At 38.3% G+C, this 21884-nt stretch overlaps 6 protein-coding genes across 6 annotated transcripts; 3 read left to right on the top strand and 3 right to left on the bottom strand.

Annotated features, from left to right (window-relative positions):
* Positions 1-1049: 1049 nt before the first annotated feature.
* On the bottom strand, positions 1050-2488 carry FDP41_008334 (uncharacterized protein; the record flags this gene model as incomplete). Its single annotated transcript, XM_044712177.1, has 2 exons — positions 1050-2336; positions 2486-2488. 2 exons carry the CDS (start codon positions 2486-2488, stop codon positions 1050-1052), a joined length of 1290 nt encoding a protein of 429 aa, XP_044558343.1.
* A 22-nt stretch (positions 2489-2510) lies between these two features.
* FDP41_008333 (uncharacterized protein) lies at positions 2511-6026 on the bottom strand (the record flags this gene model as incomplete). Its single annotated transcript, XM_044712176.1, has 3 exons — positions 2511-3482; positions 3601-3645; positions 3843-6026. The coding sequence occupies 3 exons, from the start codon at positions 6024-6026 to the stop codon at positions 2511-2513; spliced, it is 3201 nt and encodes a 1066-aa protein (XP_044558342.1).
* A 799-nt stretch (positions 6027-6825) lies between these two features.
* Positions 6826-10479, top strand: FDP41_008332 (uncharacterized protein; the record flags this gene model as incomplete). The annotated part of the gene is made up of 1 exon (XM_044712175.1): positions 6826-10479. The coding sequence occupies one exon, from the start codon at positions 6826-6828 to the stop codon at positions 10477-10479; it is 3654 nt and encodes a 1217-aa protein (XP_044558341.1).
* A 78-nt stretch (positions 10480-10557) lies between these two features.
* Positions 10558-11900, bottom strand: FDP41_008331 (uncharacterized protein; the record flags this gene model as incomplete). The annotated part of the gene is made up of 2 exons (XM_044712174.1): positions 10558-10772; positions 10856-11900. 2 exons carry the CDS (start codon positions 11898-11900, stop codon positions 10558-10560), a joined length of 1260 nt encoding a protein of 419 aa, XP_044558340.1.
* Positions 11901-12575: 675 nt separating this feature from the next.
* On the top strand, positions 12576-19436 carry FDP41_008330 (uncharacterized protein; the record flags this gene model as incomplete). Its single annotated transcript, XM_044712173.1, has 4 exons — positions 12576-12785; positions 12878-13000; positions 13291-14611; positions 14839-19436. The coding sequence occupies 4 exons, from the start codon at positions 12576-12578 to the stop codon at positions 19434-19436; spliced, it is 6252 nt and encodes a 2083-aa protein (XP_044558339.1).
* A 240-nt stretch (positions 19437-19676) lies between these two features.
* On the top strand, positions 19677-21596 carry FDP41_008329 (uncharacterized protein; the record flags this gene model as incomplete). Its single annotated transcript, XM_044712171.1, has 1 exon — positions 19677-21596. One exon carries the CDS (start codon positions 19677-19679, stop codon positions 21594-21596), a length of 1920 nt encoding a protein of 639 aa, XP_044558338.1.
* Positions 21597-21884: the final 288 nt, after the last annotated feature.

Genomic DNA, 21884 nt, shown 5'->3' with positions numbered 1-21884 from the left:
TATCAATAAAAGGTAGTATAAATAAAACAAGTAAAGATACAAACATTATAATAATACCATATGCTTTATTTAAAATAGATCTTAAAATTCCATATAACGGTAAAAATACCATTCCGGAACAATATGAGCAGGTGTTACTAAAGGATTGGCTTTATATAGTTATCCGAATGGTTGAATGCTTCAGGAAAGAAAAATACAAATATGCTAAATAAAAATAAAATTAAAAATAAACCAAATAAATCTTTCACTAAAAAATATGGATAAAATGAAATTTTATTTAAATAATGTGATCTTATTCCTAACTCATTACTACTACCAGATTTATGTAATTGATAAATATGATAAATAGACAATAGTAAGATTACAAAAGGCAATAAATAATGTAAACTAAAAATCTATTTAATGTTGCATTATTTATGGAATATCCTCCCCATATCCAATAAACAATATCTTTACCTACTACTGGAACTACTGTAACAAAATTAGTAATGACAGTAGCAGCCCAATAACTCATTTGTCCCCAAGGTAAAACATACCCTAGGAAAGCAGTACCCATCATTAATATATAAATAATACAACCAGTAAACCACACTAATGTTCTTGGGAAATAATAAGAACCATAATAAATACCCTTTAATATATGAACGTATACTAAGAAAAAAAACGATGCTCCGTTTGCATGAATATATCTAACTAACCATCCGTAATTAACATCTCTCATTATATGCTCCACACTTAAAAAGCTAAATCTACATGCGGAGTAAAAAAAGTTAAAAATAAACCACTAACTATTTGAATAACCAAAAAAATAGCAGACATAAAACCAAAATTCCATAAATAATTAATATTCATTGGTGTTGGATACTTAATTAAATAAGAATAAACTGCTTTATTAATGAAATTAACAAATAATAGATTATTAAAAAACGCATAATTCATTTTATTATATGAAAATAAAGATTATTATTTATCTTAAAATATAAATAACTATTTATATTAAAAATAAAAAAAAATAATTGAATACACATCAATAAACCTAGAACATAAACCTAAAACCCAAACCCAAACCCAAACCCAAACCCAAACCCAAACCCAAAACCCAAACCCAAACCCAAACCCAAACCCAAAACCCAAACCCAAACCCAAAACCCAAACCCAAACCCAAACCCAAACCCAAACCCAAACCCAAGCAAACCCAAACCCAAACCCAAACCCAAACCCAAACCCAAACCCAAACCCAAACCCAAACCCAAACCCAAACCCAAACCCAAACCCAAACCCAAACCCAAACCCAAACCCAAACCCAAACCCAAACCCAAACCCAAACCCAAACCCAAACCCAAACCCAAACCCAAACCCAAACCCAAACCCAAACCCAAACCCAAACCCAAACCCAAACCCAAACCCAAACCCAAACCCAAACCCAAACCCAAACCCAAACCCAAACCCAAACCCAAACCCAAACCCAAACCCAAACCCAAACCCAAACCCAAACCCAAACCCAAACCCAAACCCAAACCCAAACCCAAACCCAAACCCAAACCCAAACCCAAACCCAAACCCAAACCCAAACCCAAACCCAAACCCAAACCCAAACCCAAACCCAAACCCAAACCCAAACCCAAACCCAAACCCAAACCCAAACCCAAACCCAAACCCAAACCCAAACCCAAACCCAAACCCAAACCCAAACCCAAACCCAAACCCAAACCCAAACCCAAACCCAAACCCAAACCCAAACCCAAACCCAAACCCAAACCCAAACCCAAACCCAAACCCAAACCCAAACCCAAACCCAAACCCAAACCCAAACCCAAACCCAAACCCAAACCCAAACCCAAACCCAAACCCAAACCCAAACCCAAACCCAAACCCAAACCCAAACCCAAACCCAAACCCAAACCCAAACCCAAACCCAAACCCAAACCCAAACCCAAACCCAAACCCAAACCCAAACCCAAACCCAAACCCAAACCCAAACCCAAACCCAAACCCAAACCCAAACCCAAACCCAAACCCAAACCCAAACCCAAACCCAAACCCAAACCCAAACCCAAACCCAAACCCAAACCCAAACCCAAACCCAAACCCAAACCCAAACCCAAACCCAAACCCAAACCCAAACCCAAACCCAAACCCAAACCCAAACCCAAACCCAAACCCAAACCCAAACCCCAAACCCAAACCCAAACCCAAACCCAAACCCAAACCCAAACCCAAACCCAAACCCAAACCCAAACCCAAACCCAAACCCAAACCCAAACCCAAACCCAAACCCAAACCCAAACCCAAACCCAAACCCAAACCCTTTGTTCCTCTAAATTAACCAAACGATTCTTGTTGTTTACGTCTTCGAAACATTATAATTCTTCGATTTTACTCGTTGGATTGCTTATTGAACAAGAAGAAGGTAATTAAGAGTCTCAATAATCCTTAAACAATGATTCAATCAATCGATAATTTTGAGAAAGTAAACAAAACAAACCATTTGAAAGCAAGCTCCCAACGTTTTATTGAACCATTTCATCCTCTTCAATGTCTTCGTCCATTTCGTCATCACTTTCATCCTTATCTGTGCCTGTCATGCTGAAATTCTCGAGATCTGCATCGAAGACAGTTAACATGGCTTCTTCTTCTTCTTGAATGATCATTTCAGGAGACATTGTGGTCGACGATATGTCACCTCGTGTGGTCGTAATTGTGGATAGATTTGAACTCTCTGAAGCCGTGTTATTCGATGACGAGGAAGGAACCATCAAATCTCCTCCATGTGTGAAGGGTGATGTCAATTGCTGATGTTGTTGCTGTTTCAACTTCTTTTTCTGTTGTTTCTTTTCGAGTCGTTTTCTTTCCTTATACTTCTTGATAGTATTCACCAAACTCATATTGGAGATATTTCGACCGGAAGTGAGATCATTGTAGAGAGTGGCAGAAAGGTCTAGTTTGTGAGCGTCTTCTTTACCCATACATTCAACGACAGTTTTCCAGACAGGATCATTTGGACTTATTTCTGGAATGTTGTTAATGTTTTTTCGAATGTATTCATTGAAACCCTTCATCATTCCTTTTGCTCTGTCCATCCGAAGCATGTTGATGGCAGGTCTGGCATTGCCTCCAACATCGAGTAAGTGAATTTGTGAAATAATGGTTCGGTGAGAGTCTAATTTCTTAATTTGGTAAAATTGGAAATCTCGAATATCGATAAGCTTTTTGCCTTCATTCACATTCTTGCCATCTTTGTAAAATTTTTCATGTTCACAAGGTTTATACAATAATGTCAATTTTTGTTCATTCTTGTCATAGTATGATGTACAGGCACTAAGGAAACTTCGTTTGGTTTTGAAAGGGAATGGAAAGCAAACTCCATAACGAATGATCGAGACAGATCGTTTACCACGCTTGAATTTCTCATTAGGATACATCTTTTTCAGAGTTTCAAAATCATAATAAGCAAGTTCTTCACAACTTGTAATATTTGGGTCCTTAAAAGTGTTTTCACAGAAAATGAAAAGTCATGCAGTCCAACGAGTAAAATCGAAGGAGTGAAGGATATTAAAGTGTTAAGAAATATTGGGAGTTAATTGAAAACAAAAAACGTACATATCTGTGCACATGAAATCCTGGCATGCAACATTGACGAACGGCCTATTCATTGTGGATCAATGAAAAACAAATTCGATCACAAGGACATTTTTAACATGATCATGTTGTAATCGAGAGCACTTACATCCTGACATTTCCATAATGGAAATGTACAGTCGATAAAAAGATATGACAAGAGATGATAAATATTATTAGGAATCAATCCTTTAGAAGAAATGAATTCTTAGCATAGTACTTACAAAAGGATGTGGTAAAATTCCCCACCACTTATTGGTTTGCATCTTTTGATACATTTCCACATTAGGAAACAACATTTTTCCTGAAATTTTGTACACATTAATACTTGGTTCCTTCGTAGATCCAATTAACTTCCAATTGTAATCATCTCGTGCCAAATATTCCATAAATTCAATATCTCGATCAAAGACCATTGGCAACTTGAAATCATCATCTGTATAGGGAAAGAATGTGGCCTCTTTCAAACGACCAATCTTATTTAAATAGACCACTCCTTGTTGTTGTACACATTTGAACCACAATTCACTTCTCACAAATCGAGGAAAACTGTCATTCTCCAATTCGAAAAGGACTGAATTTTTCACAGTTCTAAATAACAAGTGAGGCAATTGTGGCAAAACCCATTCATCAAAATTTTGATATTGTTTGTATTTCCAAAATAAATTCACATAAGTGGTCTTGTCACGAGAGGAAATATTGATTTCCTTTTTGGAATCTTCCTCAATAAATTCTTTCATAATTTTGATGGCACTCATAATGATTTTTCGTTTCATACTATTGATGCTTTCTTGCTTGGAACGAGGTGTATTTGAGGGAAGAGCCATTCGAGAGAGAGCTGAAGTGGCTTCTTCTGGAGATGCATTTCTTTCCTGTTGTTGATCTCGTCCGTTGTTTTCGTTTTGTTGCGTTGAATGTGGAATGAGTGAGGAAGAAGCATTGGAGTCTACCGTATTTTGATTTTCATTGGTTGTCGTTAATGTTGTAGATGACGAGTTTTTCACTAAATTTGAAGCAGTATCTGCCGCCTCATCATCATCCTTCTTTGTCAATGAGCTTAATTTAAGGTTCAATGATGGAACATTTGGATTTCGTGTAGGGTTTGTAGTACTTTCGATCACCAATGAATCCTCCTCCACACCATTGTTCGTTAAGTCTTGTGAGGTCGGTGATGATGATGTTTGAAAATGTGTTTGTTCCTTTTTTCCAAACAAGGACATGATGAATGATTGGACACTCATTGCCTGAGTGAGATTATTAGTACTACCACTACTACTGATCGAATTCACAGCTGTTGCTGCACCAACACCAACACCACCACCGCCACCGCCAACACCACCACTACTACTCGTTCCAGTAGAATTATTATTTCCATTACTACTACTACTGTTACTGCTGTTGGTGGTCAAACTCTTAATCGCTCTCATCAATTTATAATAATCCATCTCCAATTCATTCACTTGTTGAACAAACTCCAATGGCTCTGTATTGTGTTCGGTTTCGAGATAATTGTAAAAAGCTTTGAACATGTTCTTATCGATAAAAATACGATCAAAATCGAAAATGTAATCTTGCATGGTCTGCATATTAATGGTCGATCCCTCTTGTACTGCTTTTATGACAACAGCAGTGGAATTACTTAATTTGGAAAGAGTTGACTTCTTTTTTTCAGAAGCTGGAATTTTGAACACCACAGTATTCGGATAGGATGGATCATCCACATTTCCATCTTGCTTGGCACTTGTTGATCCATTGTCATTGTCCGTTGTCAAAGTTGAATCGGAGATCTTTTTTTGTTTTTGAAATCGGCTTAGCACTCTCGCAGCCAAAGATTCTCTTCGAATCAATGAAGACTGTTGTTGAGGAGAGGAATGATCATCCTGTGATAAAGGTCGTCGAGGAGTAGAGGGTTGAGTAGAGGGTTGTGATTCTTCTTGTGTTTGCATTGTTTTGTTGTTGGAAGGTTGTTCTTGTGGTGGTTGTTGTTGTTGTGATGATGATGAGTCTTGTTGTTGGTTGTGATTCTCTTCGTTCTTCTCATCTTGACAAGACGACACGTCGTAAGAATTGTTGGTTGTTATTATTATTATTGGATTATTTCCTTCAGGATTCGTATTTTCAACTTCTGAAGCAGTTGGTATGACTTGTGAGGGTGTTTCTAAAGAGGAAACCGATGAAAGAGTGATCGATGCTGAAAGGGCAAGTCCTTTCGACGAAGGTGTTGCATCTTCCATCTCACCAAGTGATGTTGGTTGTGTTGATTCTTGTTGTGAATCAGCGTGAATGCAGGATGATTGGATTGGATTCGTTGTGGTTGTGGTTTTTGAGTTGGTTGTGATGATTGCTGTTATTTCTGACGTTTGTTTTTGTTCCTCATGCATGAATACCTCTTGTTGTTGTGTTATCATTTTGTTGAATTTGTTGACAATCAATCTTATTTTGTGTAAAACCACGACAAGACTCTGAGAACTGTCAAAGGTTGTGAGGATGTGGAGAAGGTAAGTGTGGTATAAAAAAGGTCAATCCGTGACATTTAAATCCATCCACGGAATGTAGAATAATGCAAATAATAATAAATATATTGAATATTTACACAAAGATATGTTGGGTTCATGGTATGTCATCATTCCTACACATCATCAACCAATCACAAACCTTCTTGAAAATATATTTTAAACTTTCAACACGTTCCAGAATTAACGTTTTTTCCAACTTGACACGAATCAGCACGAAATTTTGTGTGAGACAATGGTGAATTGTTGTTGTTGATGAGCAAGTTCACTCCCTTGTTATGGTTGAGTCACTGAATTCAAAATAGTGTTGGAAGGATTGAACACTTTTTTTTCGCAGATGTGAACTGAAAAAGGACCATTTTGGTGTTTTTTGGTTGAAAATGACACGGTCATATGTGTGAATGGTTATTGAGCGATATGAATGTGCTGTTCACGGGTGTTGGTTCATGCTGAAGTTTGTCTTCTCACAAGAATACAGATCTCGCCTTTTCTCTTAGCTCTCCAACACGAGGTTCATTGAGGTGTTATTTCTTTAAGGGAGTTAATGAAAGGTTGTTTGTTCTTGAAAGGTTGAAGCAATGAATCCTTTAAACCCTTCCGAAAACGTCACTTGTCACCAAGAACCAATCAAGAAAAAAAATTTGCGCCATTTATTCCGTTATCCGTCATCCTCTACCAACACAAAAACTCTCGAATGTCCTCTGCCACCCTTGCATCTCCTCCCATTTCATCCAATTCCTCTCCACAACAACAACGAGCATCGAGCACACCTCCTTCTCTTTCTTCTCCTTACACAAGTCCGAGACAACAACAAACCCAACAACAACCATCATCTTCTTCTTCCCCTCGTTCATTAAATAACTCTTCATTGACTTCAAACAGTTATTCTTCTCCATCATCAACAGCATTGCCTTCGAATAATTATAATTCATCACAACAAACAACTGAATTGACATCACCAACGACACCTCGACAGCTTTCGGATTTTAATGACATTGACATTTCAAAGGTGGCTCAATTTTTTGAAAATGATTCATTGAGTGCTCTGGAAGAAGATGCTTGGAAGGAAATGTTGTTGTGTTGTTTTGTACCATCTTCACAACATTTGACGTTCAAACGAAAAAAGTATTCTTCGTTTGGAAAGACGAGAAGTAATTCATCGGGCGGGAATGTCATTCATCAAACACATCTATTGACAACGATGAATGAGACACAAAATGATGTCATAAAAGTAATGAAAGGATTGGATCATACATCAAAAGGAACAGCATTGATGGATTTGAGTGGATTGCATCACATTTCTAGCAAGTCCCTTTTTCGATTGAAACAATTATTATATTTTAGATTTTTCTTTTATGCCATTCAAAACTCTGCATTGGGAAATGTCACAACCAATGAAAATTCACAACAATCAAACACTCATCATCATCACACAACGTCCTCTTCTTCTCAATTTCTGAGTCCAAATGCATCATCGACAAACACTAGAAATTCGATTCGATTGGCTCGAAGTAGCACTCGATTCGGAGAAGGAGGAATTTCAAATGCTTTGGGTAGTGATGCCAGTCATTTGGAAATGTCAAAAAAAGAATTTTCAGCCATGAAAGAAGAACAACTCGATGCTTGGAAACAATTTAAATTTACGACAAATCCTGCTTTGAAACCCATGTGGATCAAATTCTTGTCTTCGACTCGTTTTACTCCCATTCAAAAATGTTCACTCATGCATTTAGCTGCCAAATATAACCAGAGTTTAATTTTGGAATGGTTATTTGATGAGTGTGGAAATGAGTTACTCTTTGCAGTAGATACCATGAAAATGACTCCTCTCTTCTATACCTCATTCTTTAATGCGACTGAAAGTTGTGCATTTTTATGTACAAAAATTAAGAATGCATCCATGCCTTCACGTCAACGCAAGCAGTCGAATGAGCAAACTTCAACTGGAAGAAAGACATTCTTCAAGTCAAAATCAGATTCTCCAACCTCCTCTTCGAATAGTTCATTCCAAAATTCAAATGCACTCGAAAAGATCATTCAACAAGTCGACGATGAATACGGATATAATGTTTTCTATGTTGCTCTCAAGAGAGGATGTTTTGCAGTTTGTGACATGTTAATTTTATTTGGAGCGACTCTTGATACAACCATTCGAGGAGGAGAAACCATGTTGCATAGAGCTTGTTTTGAATTGCCACTCGATCGAATTGTTTATTTGATTCAGAAAGGAGCTGTCTTGTTAAAGAAGGATCAAAAAGGATGCATGCCACTATTCAATTTAATTGGAAGAGAAATCGAGGAAGAGAAAGCACCACCAGAACAAAACAATTCTGTGCCTCAAAAATCCAATATTTCCGAGAATCATAAGGACGAAGACGTGTCGAAAGAATCACAACTGACCCATTCTGACTCCTCTGAAGAAAATGCTAATAGTATCTCTCATCACACAACCACCACTGCTCCTGTAACTCCTCGAGAGAAAAAAGGAGAGTTGAATTCATCACTAAATTCACAAAATCCATCGAACACAAACTCGACAGATGCAACGTCTTCGGTTCAAATTGAAGATGATTCCAAAATTATTGACGAATATTTGGAGAATCATTCTCCAATTACTGAAGGATGGAATGGAGCACAAATCACAGTTACAGCTGCAGATCATGATGAAAATTCGAGAGCTGTCACTCATGCATTGAAACATTTATCACCAAAATTGGTCATTGAAGGGAATGTTTCACCTTCTTCGAGTGCTGATAGCTCTGACTCGATGGATATATTTAGAGAGCTCGATGAAATGTTCGTGAGCGAGACTGGACAAGTTGATTATCAAGTGAAAAACAAACTGTTGACTAGTGACAACCGTAAAAAGAGAGAACCTGTCAAGCTTCCAACAGCTCTCAAAATGCGCTCCAATTCTCTCAATGCAATTTCTGCTGGATATACACCTCCAGGATTATTAGACGATATCAAGCTTCGATCGTCTCCAATTCTCATTTCAAATTTGTCTTCTCAATCCATGAACTCGGGTGCAACCAGTAGCAATAGTAGCCACAGTAACAAAAATCCAAATAATGCATCTTCCACAACAGTTTCTTCATCAAACCTCTCTCCAAATAATGGTTCTCGTTTTCCAAATCATATTTCACACTGCTTGCAAGATGAATTTTCTCTCAAAAAGAATGTCATGTTTAAGGCCATTGAGCAATTGGTTCCACAAATGGGATGGAGTTCTAAAACTCTCATTATTGCTGCAAAGAAATTCTATGGTCTCAGTGAACAGGAAGCACGTGATTTGTTTTACAATGAAGCATCGGTGATGACCACAAAATTAATAGCCAGTGCAAGTCGAGGAGGAGAGCTTACACCTTCCACAATAGATCATAATGGCAATGAAACAGAATTGAATGGAAATGTTCATCATCAAGGTGGCTCTACTCTAGAAAATGGGTCAAATCATTCATCGTCCTCCGCATCTGCTCCACAAGCATCACCATTTCCAAGACCCACAGCCATTACTCCTTCACATCAAAGCATTCTCAAACGAAAACATCCCCTATTGGAAATGGTATTACCCTACATTTCGAGAGAACAATTTTGTAAAACTCTCAAATCACAAAATTATCATGGTAGAAATATTTTACATGAATGTGTCATTAAGGGTGACTTGAAAACCATGCAATTAATTGTGAATGATTTATTACAACCTGGCAAGAGTACCCTAGGTTCAGCATTGAAGGTTCTTTCTCACAAAAATTCACATCAGCAGCTTGCCGAGTTGTTACAAGAACAGAAATTATTGGAAAAGCAACGCTATGAAGAAGAGGCCATAGAAAATATCTTTATTTTACATGACTTGTTGATAGAAGCGGATAATGACAAGTCACAAACTTGTCTTGCCTATGCATGTGCAGAGGGAAATTCATTTGCTGTGAAATATCTCATTTCTGTGTATAATATTGTTGGAGTTCAAATGATGAAATTTCCTCCAAGACCAGTTGCCTCCTCTCTTTCTCAATCGGTCTCTCTATTGACTCCAAGAAGTAATGACGGTACAAGTTCCTCCACATTTTCCTCTTCATCAACATTCTCTCAGAACAAGAGTTCCTCAACCATGAATTTGGAAAAATCAACAAACTCTGGATCCACAAAGACTTTGTTATACAAGGTATTGCATATGAAAAATAAGCAAGGGAAAACACCTTTAGAAATTGCCAAGTCTTTACATGGTCATCTTCCTTGTGAAGATATTATTGAAATGTTAGAGACAGCATTGGAGAAGAGTGGAGGTCATCATGGTGACACTTCGTCTACATTCCAATTTTTCAAACGAAAGAAAAACAAGCAATAAATGATGATCCAAACACAGAGTGATCAGCATCTTTGAAATCCATCGATCGATTCCCGAGAAATCCTATGAAGGTGGGATTCACAAATACGAATACAAATGACCTTCACAGTACTTGGCAAGTTCTTTTTCAAATTTTTCTCGTTGATCCTCCACAGTTTTGACATAGTGCAAACTCATGACACATTTCATGCTCTTATATTCATACTCATCTCGAGTCCAGTGAGCCTGAATAAATTCTTTGGCGTGTTGAATGGTTATTCCTCCATGTTTGAGACACCTCTCAATTCGATGATCTAAACACGAAAAAGTAATAATCATGACACACATAATTGTCAGCAATGCAAAATTGGAAACGAAAAGACAACTCATTACAAACCTCCATTCAATCCTATATCCCAACTTCCTCCTTTTTTTGTGTTTTCCACACATTCCTTAATATGTTTTTGAAGTATATCCTTCACTCGATGATTAAACATCAATCCAGGTCCTCCCATAAATCCCTGTTTGCTGTCACCTAAAGCAAGAGGGCAAAAATACGTCCATTGACCATAATATTGAAAGAAATTTCCAAGACAATGCGAATCCACATACGAATCCGTATCCACCACAAAATACCATGGCGAAGAAAATCGCTCCACAACATATTTCAATGCGTAGATAAATGCAGATTGACTTCGTTTCCACTCGTCAGACCAACCATCGAACGATGAATCGGCTTTCATGGAAATGAAATTGGGATCGACATGCTCAAAAATGTTCACAAAATAATTCTGAACTAAATCCAATGAATGTTGATCAAGATATAAAGTTTCTTCGTTATTTTTCTTCTTCTTCAAATGTTGATCAATTTCTTCGCTTGTCATTTCATAGCCATCGATGAAAAATTGTTTCTTCTTCCAAAAGACACTTTCATAAGCTGAATTCGTTTCCAATTCTTTTCGTTTTGGAATTGGGTCCAAAACAAAGACTCTTTTATGTTCAAAATTTAAAAGCCATCCCATTCTTAACATGGATAGTGTTAAATTCATATATCGAGGTTGAATCGAACTCATCACTCCAACACTTATGTAATCAATGAAAGACGAGCTATCAATGGATCGTTTTTTGTGAAATTTCATATCGTTCATGCATTTCAATTTGAGAGGATCCAATACGATTTGTTGAATGAGTGTAGAATTCTTCATAAGGTCCATCAGTAGTGTGGCAGAATGTGAAGATGACAATGAATTGATAGCAGTTGTCGAAGGATTTTCCTTGTTGTTGTTCTCATCGCCACGACGATTTGGCTGCAGTGAATTTCGAATAGTTAATTGTTGAAGTAAATGATGTTGTTTGGAAGAGGATTCTTCTTGTTGTTCCATCAATCGATTCATGTGTTCGTTCATTTCTTCAATTTTTTGAGTTAATTGTTGAATTTCCATGTCAAGATTTGAATTGTGTTTACTTTTCGTCGATTGGAAGATAAAGATGATATTACACACAATGAATAGGATCAGTAGAATCATTAGGAGAGAGAAAGAGGAGGGTTTCATTACTGGAACACAATTGAAAAGAGAGGAGTGCCACCATCCCATCGAGGTATTATCATTGTTGTTGTGGTGGTGGTGATTCGAGTGTGAGAAGGTCATTTCGAGAGAGGATGTCTCAAGATCAATATTTTTTTTCAGCGAACGTTTGCCTCGAAAGAGTTGGTGACAGGTAACTAGATCTCTCTTGTGGCCAAAGGTTCAAAACGATTCATTATGAGAACGCAACGACGAAGCGAACCCCAAAACCCTTGAGCGGAATTTGAAAATGTTTAAAAAATCATTTCATCTTGCAAGATGCTTACACACATTATCACTCAATCATGCATGGCCATGTCATTTCTGGATACAGCAGTCAGACAACACCCAAGAACACCCAAGCGAGCTAAACCCGCTCATTTTTTGTAACGTCTAAAAAAATAGCCCTTTTTGCTGCCGCAAAAAATTTTTGATTCTCCAAGCCACACGATTTAAACTCTCAGTAGCAACAACAGCCAACAAGAAATTTTAACTTATCATCCCGAATAGACAGTCTAGTCAAACAACAACAACAACAACATCACTACCAACATGTCTGATAGCGAGGATAGTACATCCATAGGTGCTACAGGAGAACAAGTAATTGATGATCTTTCTGAAGAAGAACACCATCACGATCCAACCTCCCTTGATACGTCGACCGTGGACGATAACATCATGCAAGATGATGATGAGGAATCAGAACCCGAAGTCTTGAAAACCACTCGTAATACACGTACCACACGAGGGTCATCACGGACGGTAAGTTTTTCCAACTCACATCATCACGATATTCATACAATTGATTTACAACTATATTTATTCCATTAATTGAAAATTCCAACTCTGATTAGAATTACAAAGAACCCAGTTCAGATGAAGAAGAGAACGACAATCAAGACAACGATGAAGAGGACGAAGAAATCATTTCTACCATCACACCTGTACGTTCTCGAAGGTCAAGAGCTGAACCCAAGGTATGTATGATCTTGTTCACACCCTTTACACTCAATTCTTCTACCTTATATGTTTTACAACGCTATTAATGATGATCATCCTTCTCGTAATTTATTATTATTATTTAATCATTTGATGATGATATGATGGTCATTCGTTATTAATAACGATTGGTGTTCCATCATCATCGTACCAACCATCACCATCACCGCCACCTCTACCTCACCCATCCCACATATAATGGTAACCTTGATAACACCACACAACTCCAAATTATTCTCATCACTTTCATATTGCTTGATATCATCAGAATTATAATGTTGACGACGCTTTCAAACAATTAGAACAAATGGATGACATGGAAGAAGAAGAAGAGGAAATACCGAAGAGAACACGAAGAATCAGAAGAAATCCTTTATCATCAACAACAACACCAGCTTCGTCCGGCACAACAGGCCGAGTAATGCGGAGAGAATCCAACAACACCAACAAATCTGCAGGAATTGGCGCTGGAGATTATGAGCTTCCTAAGCGAGGTCTCAGAGAAAGATCCAAGAAGGTCAACTATGCAGAGAACGACGAAGATGAGGAAGAAGAACAAACCATCAACAATGACAACGACACCATCACTACGACATCCCGAGAAGAAACCTCCGAAGAGCGAATGGTTGACGACGAGGAGGAAGAAGAGGCAGAAACCATTGTTCCCGTCAAGAGTAAAAGAACTGTTTCACGTGCAACACGCGGAAGAGGAAATTCAACAAACAACACGACCAAGACACGAGCTCGCACAGCACGAGCCAAAAAGCCAGCACAAAAACCTAGAAAGAGAGTGGTCGACTCGGATGAAGAGGAAGAACTCGATGACAATGCTACCAGCAGCGAAAGCGAATCCGATAATGACAGTTCCTCGGAAGACAACAACGATGAAGAAATTGAGAACGAGATTGATGAAGGACCAACCATTGTATTAGATGAAGACAAGGATGATGAAATTGAGGCCATTCTTGCATGCCGAGAACGAAAGCAAGAAGAAGAAGGTTTAGAAGATGACGACGAGAATGCATCCAATGAACAGAATGGAGCGTCATCATCATCCGATGGAAAGAAAGCATCCAACAAAGGAGAAGTTATTATTGAATACTTGTGTAAATATAAGAAAAAGTCCTACTTACATTGTGAGTGGATTCCTAGGTCGGAATTGGATGAGGATATTCAAACCAGGAACAAACTCAACCGATTCCACAAACAATACGACGTCAAATACTTTGAAGGATTGGAAGAATATTTCAATCCCGAATTTGCCGAAGTTGAACGCATCATCGATAGAGGTATTTGGGATGGTTCCGAGGTGTATCTAGTCAAGTGGAAGGGCCTCTCATATGCCGAATCAACATGGGAGTTTGAAGAAAAGGTTGAAGATAAGGATAAAATTGAACAGTACAAGAGATTTAACAAGATACCGCCTGTGAATGAACGAAGAATTCCAGCCAGACCAGCCCCAAATAAGTTCAAAAAGATGGAAGAGTCACCAACATTCAAAGATGGCAATCAACTCAGAGAGTATCAGTTGGAAGGTTTGAATTGGCTCGTTTTTTGTTGGTATCAACGAAGAAATACTATTCTTGCAGGTACGTTTGTGATTATGTTACGCCTTACATTGAGATTCTAATGATTGTGTTTATGACATTACCGTTTATGCTTGTGACATTATGTGAATATTCCGTGTGATTAATGATTGAAATCTCACATTTGAATACAACAACAACGTCATGACCATTGGACACGCCATCCCATTACGAATTTCACCTTTATTTGTTGTTGCCATCGTCATTATCATCTAAATGTACATTTACAGACGAAATGGGTCTCGGTAAAACCGTACAAACAGTTGCCACTCTCGAATACTTGCGTTCGTATGAAAATATCAGAGGTCCTTTCTTGATTATTGCTCCATTGTCTACAGTTGAGCATTGGAGAAGAGAATTCGAAAATTGGACGGACATGAATGTAGTTGTCTTCCATGGTAATGTTGACGCAAGAAATATGATCAAGAATCATGAATTCTTTTATAAGGATCCAAAGACTGGAAAACATGTTCATCAAAAACTTTACAAATTCAATGCACTAATCACCACCTATGAAATGGTCATGACTGAATCATCCTTCCTTTCCAAGATACCTTGGCAATACCTTGTGGTTGATGAGGGTCATCGTCTCAAGAATCGCAACTCTAAACTCACCCAAGTTTTAAAAACATTCTCGGCAGGTCACAAATTACTGCTCACAGGTACTCCCATTCAGAACAACTTGACCGAGTTGTTTTCTCTCCTCCAATTTCTTGATCCCGATACATTTTATGATTTGGACGAGTTTACTGAAATGTATGGAGACTTGCAAGGTGAAGGTGGCTCAGAACGAGTAGAAGAGCTACACAAATTAATCTCACCCTACATTTTGAGAAGATTAAAAGAAGATGTCGAAAAGAGTATTCCTCCCAAGGAAGAAATTGTGGTCGAAGTTGTTCCAACCTCCATTCAAAAAGCATATGAGCAAGCAATTTTCAAGAGAAACAGAGAGTTCTTGATGAGAGGAGTCAGTAAGGCTCAAAACATTCCAAAGCTTACCAATATTTTGATGGAATTGAGAAAGGTTTGCAACCATCCATTCCTAATTAGCGGTGCCGAAGAGAATATCACTCGAGGAATGTCCGACACAGAAATTAATGAAGCTCTCATCAAATCATGCAGTAAAATGATTTTAGTGGACAAACTGCTCAAGAAGCTCAGAGAAGGAGGTCACAAGGTTCTTATTTTCAGTCAAATGGTACTCGTATTGAACATTTTAGAGGATTACTTGAGGTACAGAGGATACACCTATGTGAGATTGGATGGTACTATTAAGGGCTCTGTTCGTCAACAAGCCATTGATCGATTCAATGACCCCAATGTTGATACTTTTGTGTTTTTAGTTTCCACCAAAGCTGGAGGTGTTGGTATTAACTTGACCTCGGCAGATACAGTCATTATTTATGACAGTGATTGGAATCCTCAAAATGATCTTCAGGCACAAGCCAGATGTCACCGTATTGGTCAAACAAAGGAAGTCAAAGTGTACCGATTGCTCACCAAGAACACTAAAGAGAAGGAAATCTTTGAGAGAGCCTCCATGAAGTTAGGTCTGGATCGTGCCGTTCTCTCCTCGAATAATGAGTTTGTGCAATCATCTTCAAAGAGTAGCACACAAAACAAACCAGCCCTTGAAAAGGAGGAATTGGAACTGTTGCTCAGACATGGCGCTTACTCTGCTTTCAAAATTGATGACACTGAGGAACAGAAAATGTTGATGGATGAAGATATTGATACTATCATGGCTCGAACAGCTACTGTCGTGCGATATGATCAAGCATCCCAAGGTGATGGTGAAAATGGCGGTGCTCTTTCTAGCTTCTCTAAAGCGACATTCTGCTTCTCTGAAGATTTGCAATGGGAGAACTTGTTACCTCGTGAGAAAACTGCCACTGGTCTAATGAAGTTGCTGAGTGAAGACTCTTCACTCGAGACAGAAAAACAAAAGGAAGATTACATGAACGATGTGAAAGCTTTGGTCGATGCTAAAATGAACGAAATTGAGAAATTCCGCTACCAACCTGACGAGGAGCTTGCAACTCTTCTCACTCAAATGATGTATGCAAGACTCTTGGATGCTGAACATAAAGAGAAAGCAAAGGAATGGTTAGCAATTTTGGAACAGCCAAGACTGAGAAATGGTTCATCCAGAGACGAAGCCACTGAAGTATCTGATACTGAAGATACCAAAGAATCAACCTCCAAGAAAAAGACTGGCGGATGGTACAAGGCCGAAAGACAACGATTCCAAAAGACACTTTTGGAAATTGGTTGGGGCAAATGGGCCAGAATTCGTGAAAGCAAACTCCACAATCACTCAATTGAGGACATTCATTCTCTCGGTGAATGTTTTATATCACAACTTGCCACTCTGATTGAGGGTGAAAAGGAAGTTGAGTTTTTGAAAATGCTAATTGACTCGGCTGCTGTTCCAGAGGAAGCATCAGAGAATACTGATCAATCACTCAAGGTTGATCTCAAGTCCAAACCTGTCCGTGCAGCTGATCATATCAAGATTCATTTACCTCATGATGAGGATTTATCTACAGCAAGCCTCGAAATTATCAAAGTTGCACAACAGAAAGCAAGAGTTTCCAAGAAAAAGAAGACCAAATCTCAAGCTAGCTCATCCAAGAGTTCAACAAAGAGCGAGAAAAACATGTGTGTACGTTTCTATGAGCTCACTGAAAAGGATAAGGAAAAACGTGTGTGCGAATTAGCTGCACCTGGTTGCAGTGGTGAATATTTTGTGAGATTGAATCTTGCAACTGGTTCAAAAACTAGCCCTAACTTTGATGTGAGCGGTATTCATCCAGTTCTCGAGGACAAGGAATGGGTCGAACAAGCCAAGAGAGGAGGTAAAACTTGGGTCAAAAAATTGAAATTTAACTTGTGCTTGACCAAGATTTTGGAAGCCTATAATGGTAAAATTACCACTGATAATATTCCAAAGGTAAATTTGAAACCTCCAACAGATTGGTGGGATAAAGAGTGTGACAGGGATTTGATGCTTGGATTTGAAATTCATGGCTATGGACGATTGGAACAAATCAAAGAAGATACCTCTCTTTGCTTTAAACAAAAGCATGATGATCATGTTGCAAAAGCAAAGAGTAGAAAGGAGAAGAAAGATGCAGACTCTTGGCCATCCATTGCAGCAATCAACAAGAGAGCCAACAAGCTCATGGAACTTCTCACGAAGGAGAAGGATATTTCAGCACTCTCCATCCTCAAATCTGGAGATGATACTGATGAGTTGCATTTCGAGGATGAAACTGAAATTAGTGAACCCAAGTCAATTGTAGAGTCATGGAGCAAGAGAGAGAAGGCAGATATTCAACGTGTATTGATGAATCACGGTTTATGTCCCAATGAAAGCACGCACGAGCCAAACTTTGCCAAAATCATCTCGTTGGCCAATCTGAGAAAAACAGAGAGTTCAGTCAAGACCTATGTGGCTCATTTCGTTAAATCTGCAAAGGCCATTACGAATGTAAGTTCTGGAGACGAGGAAGAAGAATCAGATACTGAATCAAAGAAAAAGTCCTCATCTTCATCCTCCTCTTCGTCATCATCCAACGAAAAGCTTGCAATACCTCCACAAACAGCTAAGAAACTTTTAACTAGAATTGAACTTATGAATGGCTTGTATACCCATGTTTATCCACATTGGGACGAATGCAAAACCAAGTTCAGCTACCTCAAGTCCTCTGGTTTACCAAAATGGTGGAAATCAGGTCAACACGACAAGGAACTCGTTAGAGGTATCAAGAAACATGGTTTTGACTTTAAGAAGATATTCGAAGATAAGGATTTCAAGTTTGGATCCAAGGAGCCTCCAAGAGACGGTCTTATCATTGGACGAATTGAAGAAATTGTTCAATTAAGCAAGAAGATTAGTGTTGTTGGCTCACCAACCAAATCCAAGGGATGGAATTTCACACCAAAGAAGACTCACGTCACTCTCAAATCTCCTCCTCTGGCAGAGAAGAAGGCTTCGTCGAGCAGTAGCGGTGGTAGTAGCAAACGCAAGATCAAACGTCAAACAACTCTCTCTGAATTTAAGCCAGTGGAAAATCCAGAAGATCCAATCGAGGAGAGTAGCGACCATGACGAAGAAATGAAGGACGAAGCTACCGTTGCCTCCTCCTCCACTACCAATTCGAAGGACTCGGCTGTTACTGCCTCAGCATCTTCCTCAACCATGAAAGAAGAAACCTCCAACAACAAGGAAACACCTACCAAGGATTCCTCTACCCATCTCAAGACAACACCAACCAAGGAACACGCATCAACGGCCTCCTCCTCTTCGTCGTCACAAGAAACCTCCCAAATGGCACCTTCCACAGCTGCAGAGGAAGAAGATGTACTTAAAAAGAAGATTCCAAAGAAGCCAGCCAAACAAAAGGAAGAACCCTCTCCTTCACTCAAACGAAAGAAGGATGACATTGGAAGTTCTCACCACAACAACTCATACGGAGATTCTGATGAGGAACGAGATTATCACACTCCAAGAAAAGGCGAATATGAGCCCCATGACAAGAAGAGAAAGACCTCATCACCTGCGCCTTCAGAGCATGATTCGCGAGGCAAATACTATGGAAGTGGCAGTAGTAATCATGGCAGAGACAGTCGAGATTACAGAGACAGCTATGGCAGAGATTCCGGAAGGGATCACTACAATCATTCACCAAGTCATCATCACAGAGACCGTGATGATAGAAGGGACCGAGATTCGAGAAGAGACAGTGGTTCATATCGAGACAGAGATTACAGAGACTCGAGTCACAACAGCCACAGAGGAAGTAGCAGTAGGGACCATCGATAATCACCTTAATTGAACTTTAATTTATTAAAAAAATTATTAAATTCACATTAATGCAACTCATGTCTCATACAGAGACACTTGTAAAGAACGAATTGTTGCAATTGTGCAATTGTTCGTCATAATTGTTGCAAGTGGCTAATGTGACGTTCTTGACATGTCAAGGAAGAAATTAGATTTGTCACACCCATTTCCAAATTAAAAAAAATTGAAACTGGCCGAAAACCAACAAAAAATCTCGGCATGAGAATGAATGGTTTAAAACTCATAGGGTCACTACTGATTATTATTGCCATTTTGTTGATTCAATGGCATCATCCATACACCTACGTTTGCAGTTCTCAAACAACAAATTCAAAATCAATTTCTATCACATCCACACAAGAACAAGAATCACCGAAATTTCCATATGCTTCTTCTCATCACAACTCCGATGCATCAGATTCGGTCCGAGATTATTTTGTCTGGATTACCGATGTCCATTACGATCCCTTGTATGATGACTCTATTCCGGCAAGGAATTTCTGTCGACCTCATCCTCGTGATAATATTGATGGAGGATCATTCTCAACAAGAACCCCAAGAACCACACCCTCTCAACAAAATATTCTCGCAAGAAATTATCCCCTTTCCAAACATGATTTATTGATTATTGAACAAATTGAAAAAGAATTTCATGAAATGCGGAAAATGGAAGAGAAGGAGCAATCGTTTCGTTATTTGGAAGAAAAACGTAAAAAATTGGAACAATTAATGAGAGAAATGTCCTCCCGTGGTGGTAGTAGTCGTGGTCATTATCGACAATATCAACCATCATCGTTAGTTTCATTACAAAAAACCAAATTTGGAAAATATGGATGTGATGCTCCAATTTCTTTGGTTCAATCGACTTTCCAAAAAATTGGACAAGTCATTAAGGAAGAACATGCCAAAGATCCTGACTTTATTTTAATGACTGGAGACTACAATGCTCATCATTTAAAAGATGCACAACAAGCTCTCTTGAATATTAGAGATGTCACACGAATGATGCAACAAGAAATTGGTCGTTCTGTTTCGAATATTCAGAAAATTCCCATATTACCTTGTATTGGAAATAATGATTTATTTCCTGACTATTATTTACCATTTATTGAGGATCCTGATAATGGTTCGATTGCTCTCAAATGGTACGATCAGTTGTGGAATGAACCTGTAGGATGGAGTCAATTATTTGGACTCAATGAAACTCATCAAAGAGAGACATTCCTTCGTGGAGGATATTACAAGTATGAATTGAAAAAAGTTTCACACGGAGGTCAACCCAGCAAAATGGTCATTCTCGTATTGAACTCGTTGCTCTATTCAATGAATCGATGGCCAGAAATGAGAAATGGTCAGATGCCAGCCGATCCTTCTGGTCAATTCCAATGGCTCCAAAACGAATTGTTGAACGTGAAAAAACAACACGAACAAGGACTTGATATTTCTGTATTCATTGCCACTCACATTCCTGCAGCTCAAAACTCATACGATGACAAACAATTATGGGAAGAGGAATATTTGGAAAAGTTCTTGAATTTAATTCAACCTTTTAGCATGTACATTCGAAGCATCTTGTATGGTCATTTGCATAAGGATGAATTTCGAGTGTTAGTTTCAAAGAGTCGAAAGAATTTGAGAAAAGGAGCCACTCACACCTCTCAACAGAATTCGCAAATCAACAACGATGACATTTATGGAATGATTGGACTCTCTGTCTCCACTGTTTTTTCCAATAATCCAGGATTTCGAGTATTGTATTACAATTCACAGGGAACCATTCAAGACTATGATCAATACTTTATGGATCTCTACTCGAGTAATCAATTGAATCAAGCACTCTGGAAAAAAGAATATTCCTTCTCATTGGCATATCCATCTGTGTTTGAAAATGAACAATGTGTAACTCCAAGAACCATTTCAAATTTATTGAAAACAATGAAAGATCCAAATTTCACACAAAATGAGAAGGACTCCAACAACAACACCATGATGACCACCTTGATGAAATATTTGAGTTATTACACTGGAATGTATATTAAGGATCGTTACAAATATTATTGTGAATTTGATCAATTGGATGAAACTTCATTTTTGCAATGCATTAATAATGGAACGGATAGTGGATCCTCTCTATGGTAGTAATAATTCTAAAATTGTTTCACAAGAATTAGCACGTTTCTTACTAATGTGATAAGTCCGTCAAGTAAGACCAGGGTATTCATTTCGTACATCATTACAATAAAAATAATTGAACGAGATGCATTGTTCCGTTCACTTGATACAGTGTTCATAATTTCAGGGCTCTGTGAATATATGATATGGTATTCCACTTAATTTGGAAGGTAGACACACCTAATAATTATATTGATATCTGACAAGTGGAGAAAACAAGAACTATCGTTTGAAAAAAATACAACTGCTCTCAAT

The sequence above is a fragment of the Naegleria fowleri genome (assembly GCF_008403515.1).
Source record: "Naegleria fowleri strain ATCC 30894 chromosome Unknown tig60, whole genome shotgun sequence".
Taxonomy (NCBI): Eukaryota; Heterolobosea; class Eutetramitea; order Acrasida; family Naegleriidae; genus Naegleria; species Naegleria fowleri.
Note: the sequence above shows the minus strand (reverse complement) of the source record. Positions and strands in the feature narration are given on the sequence as shown.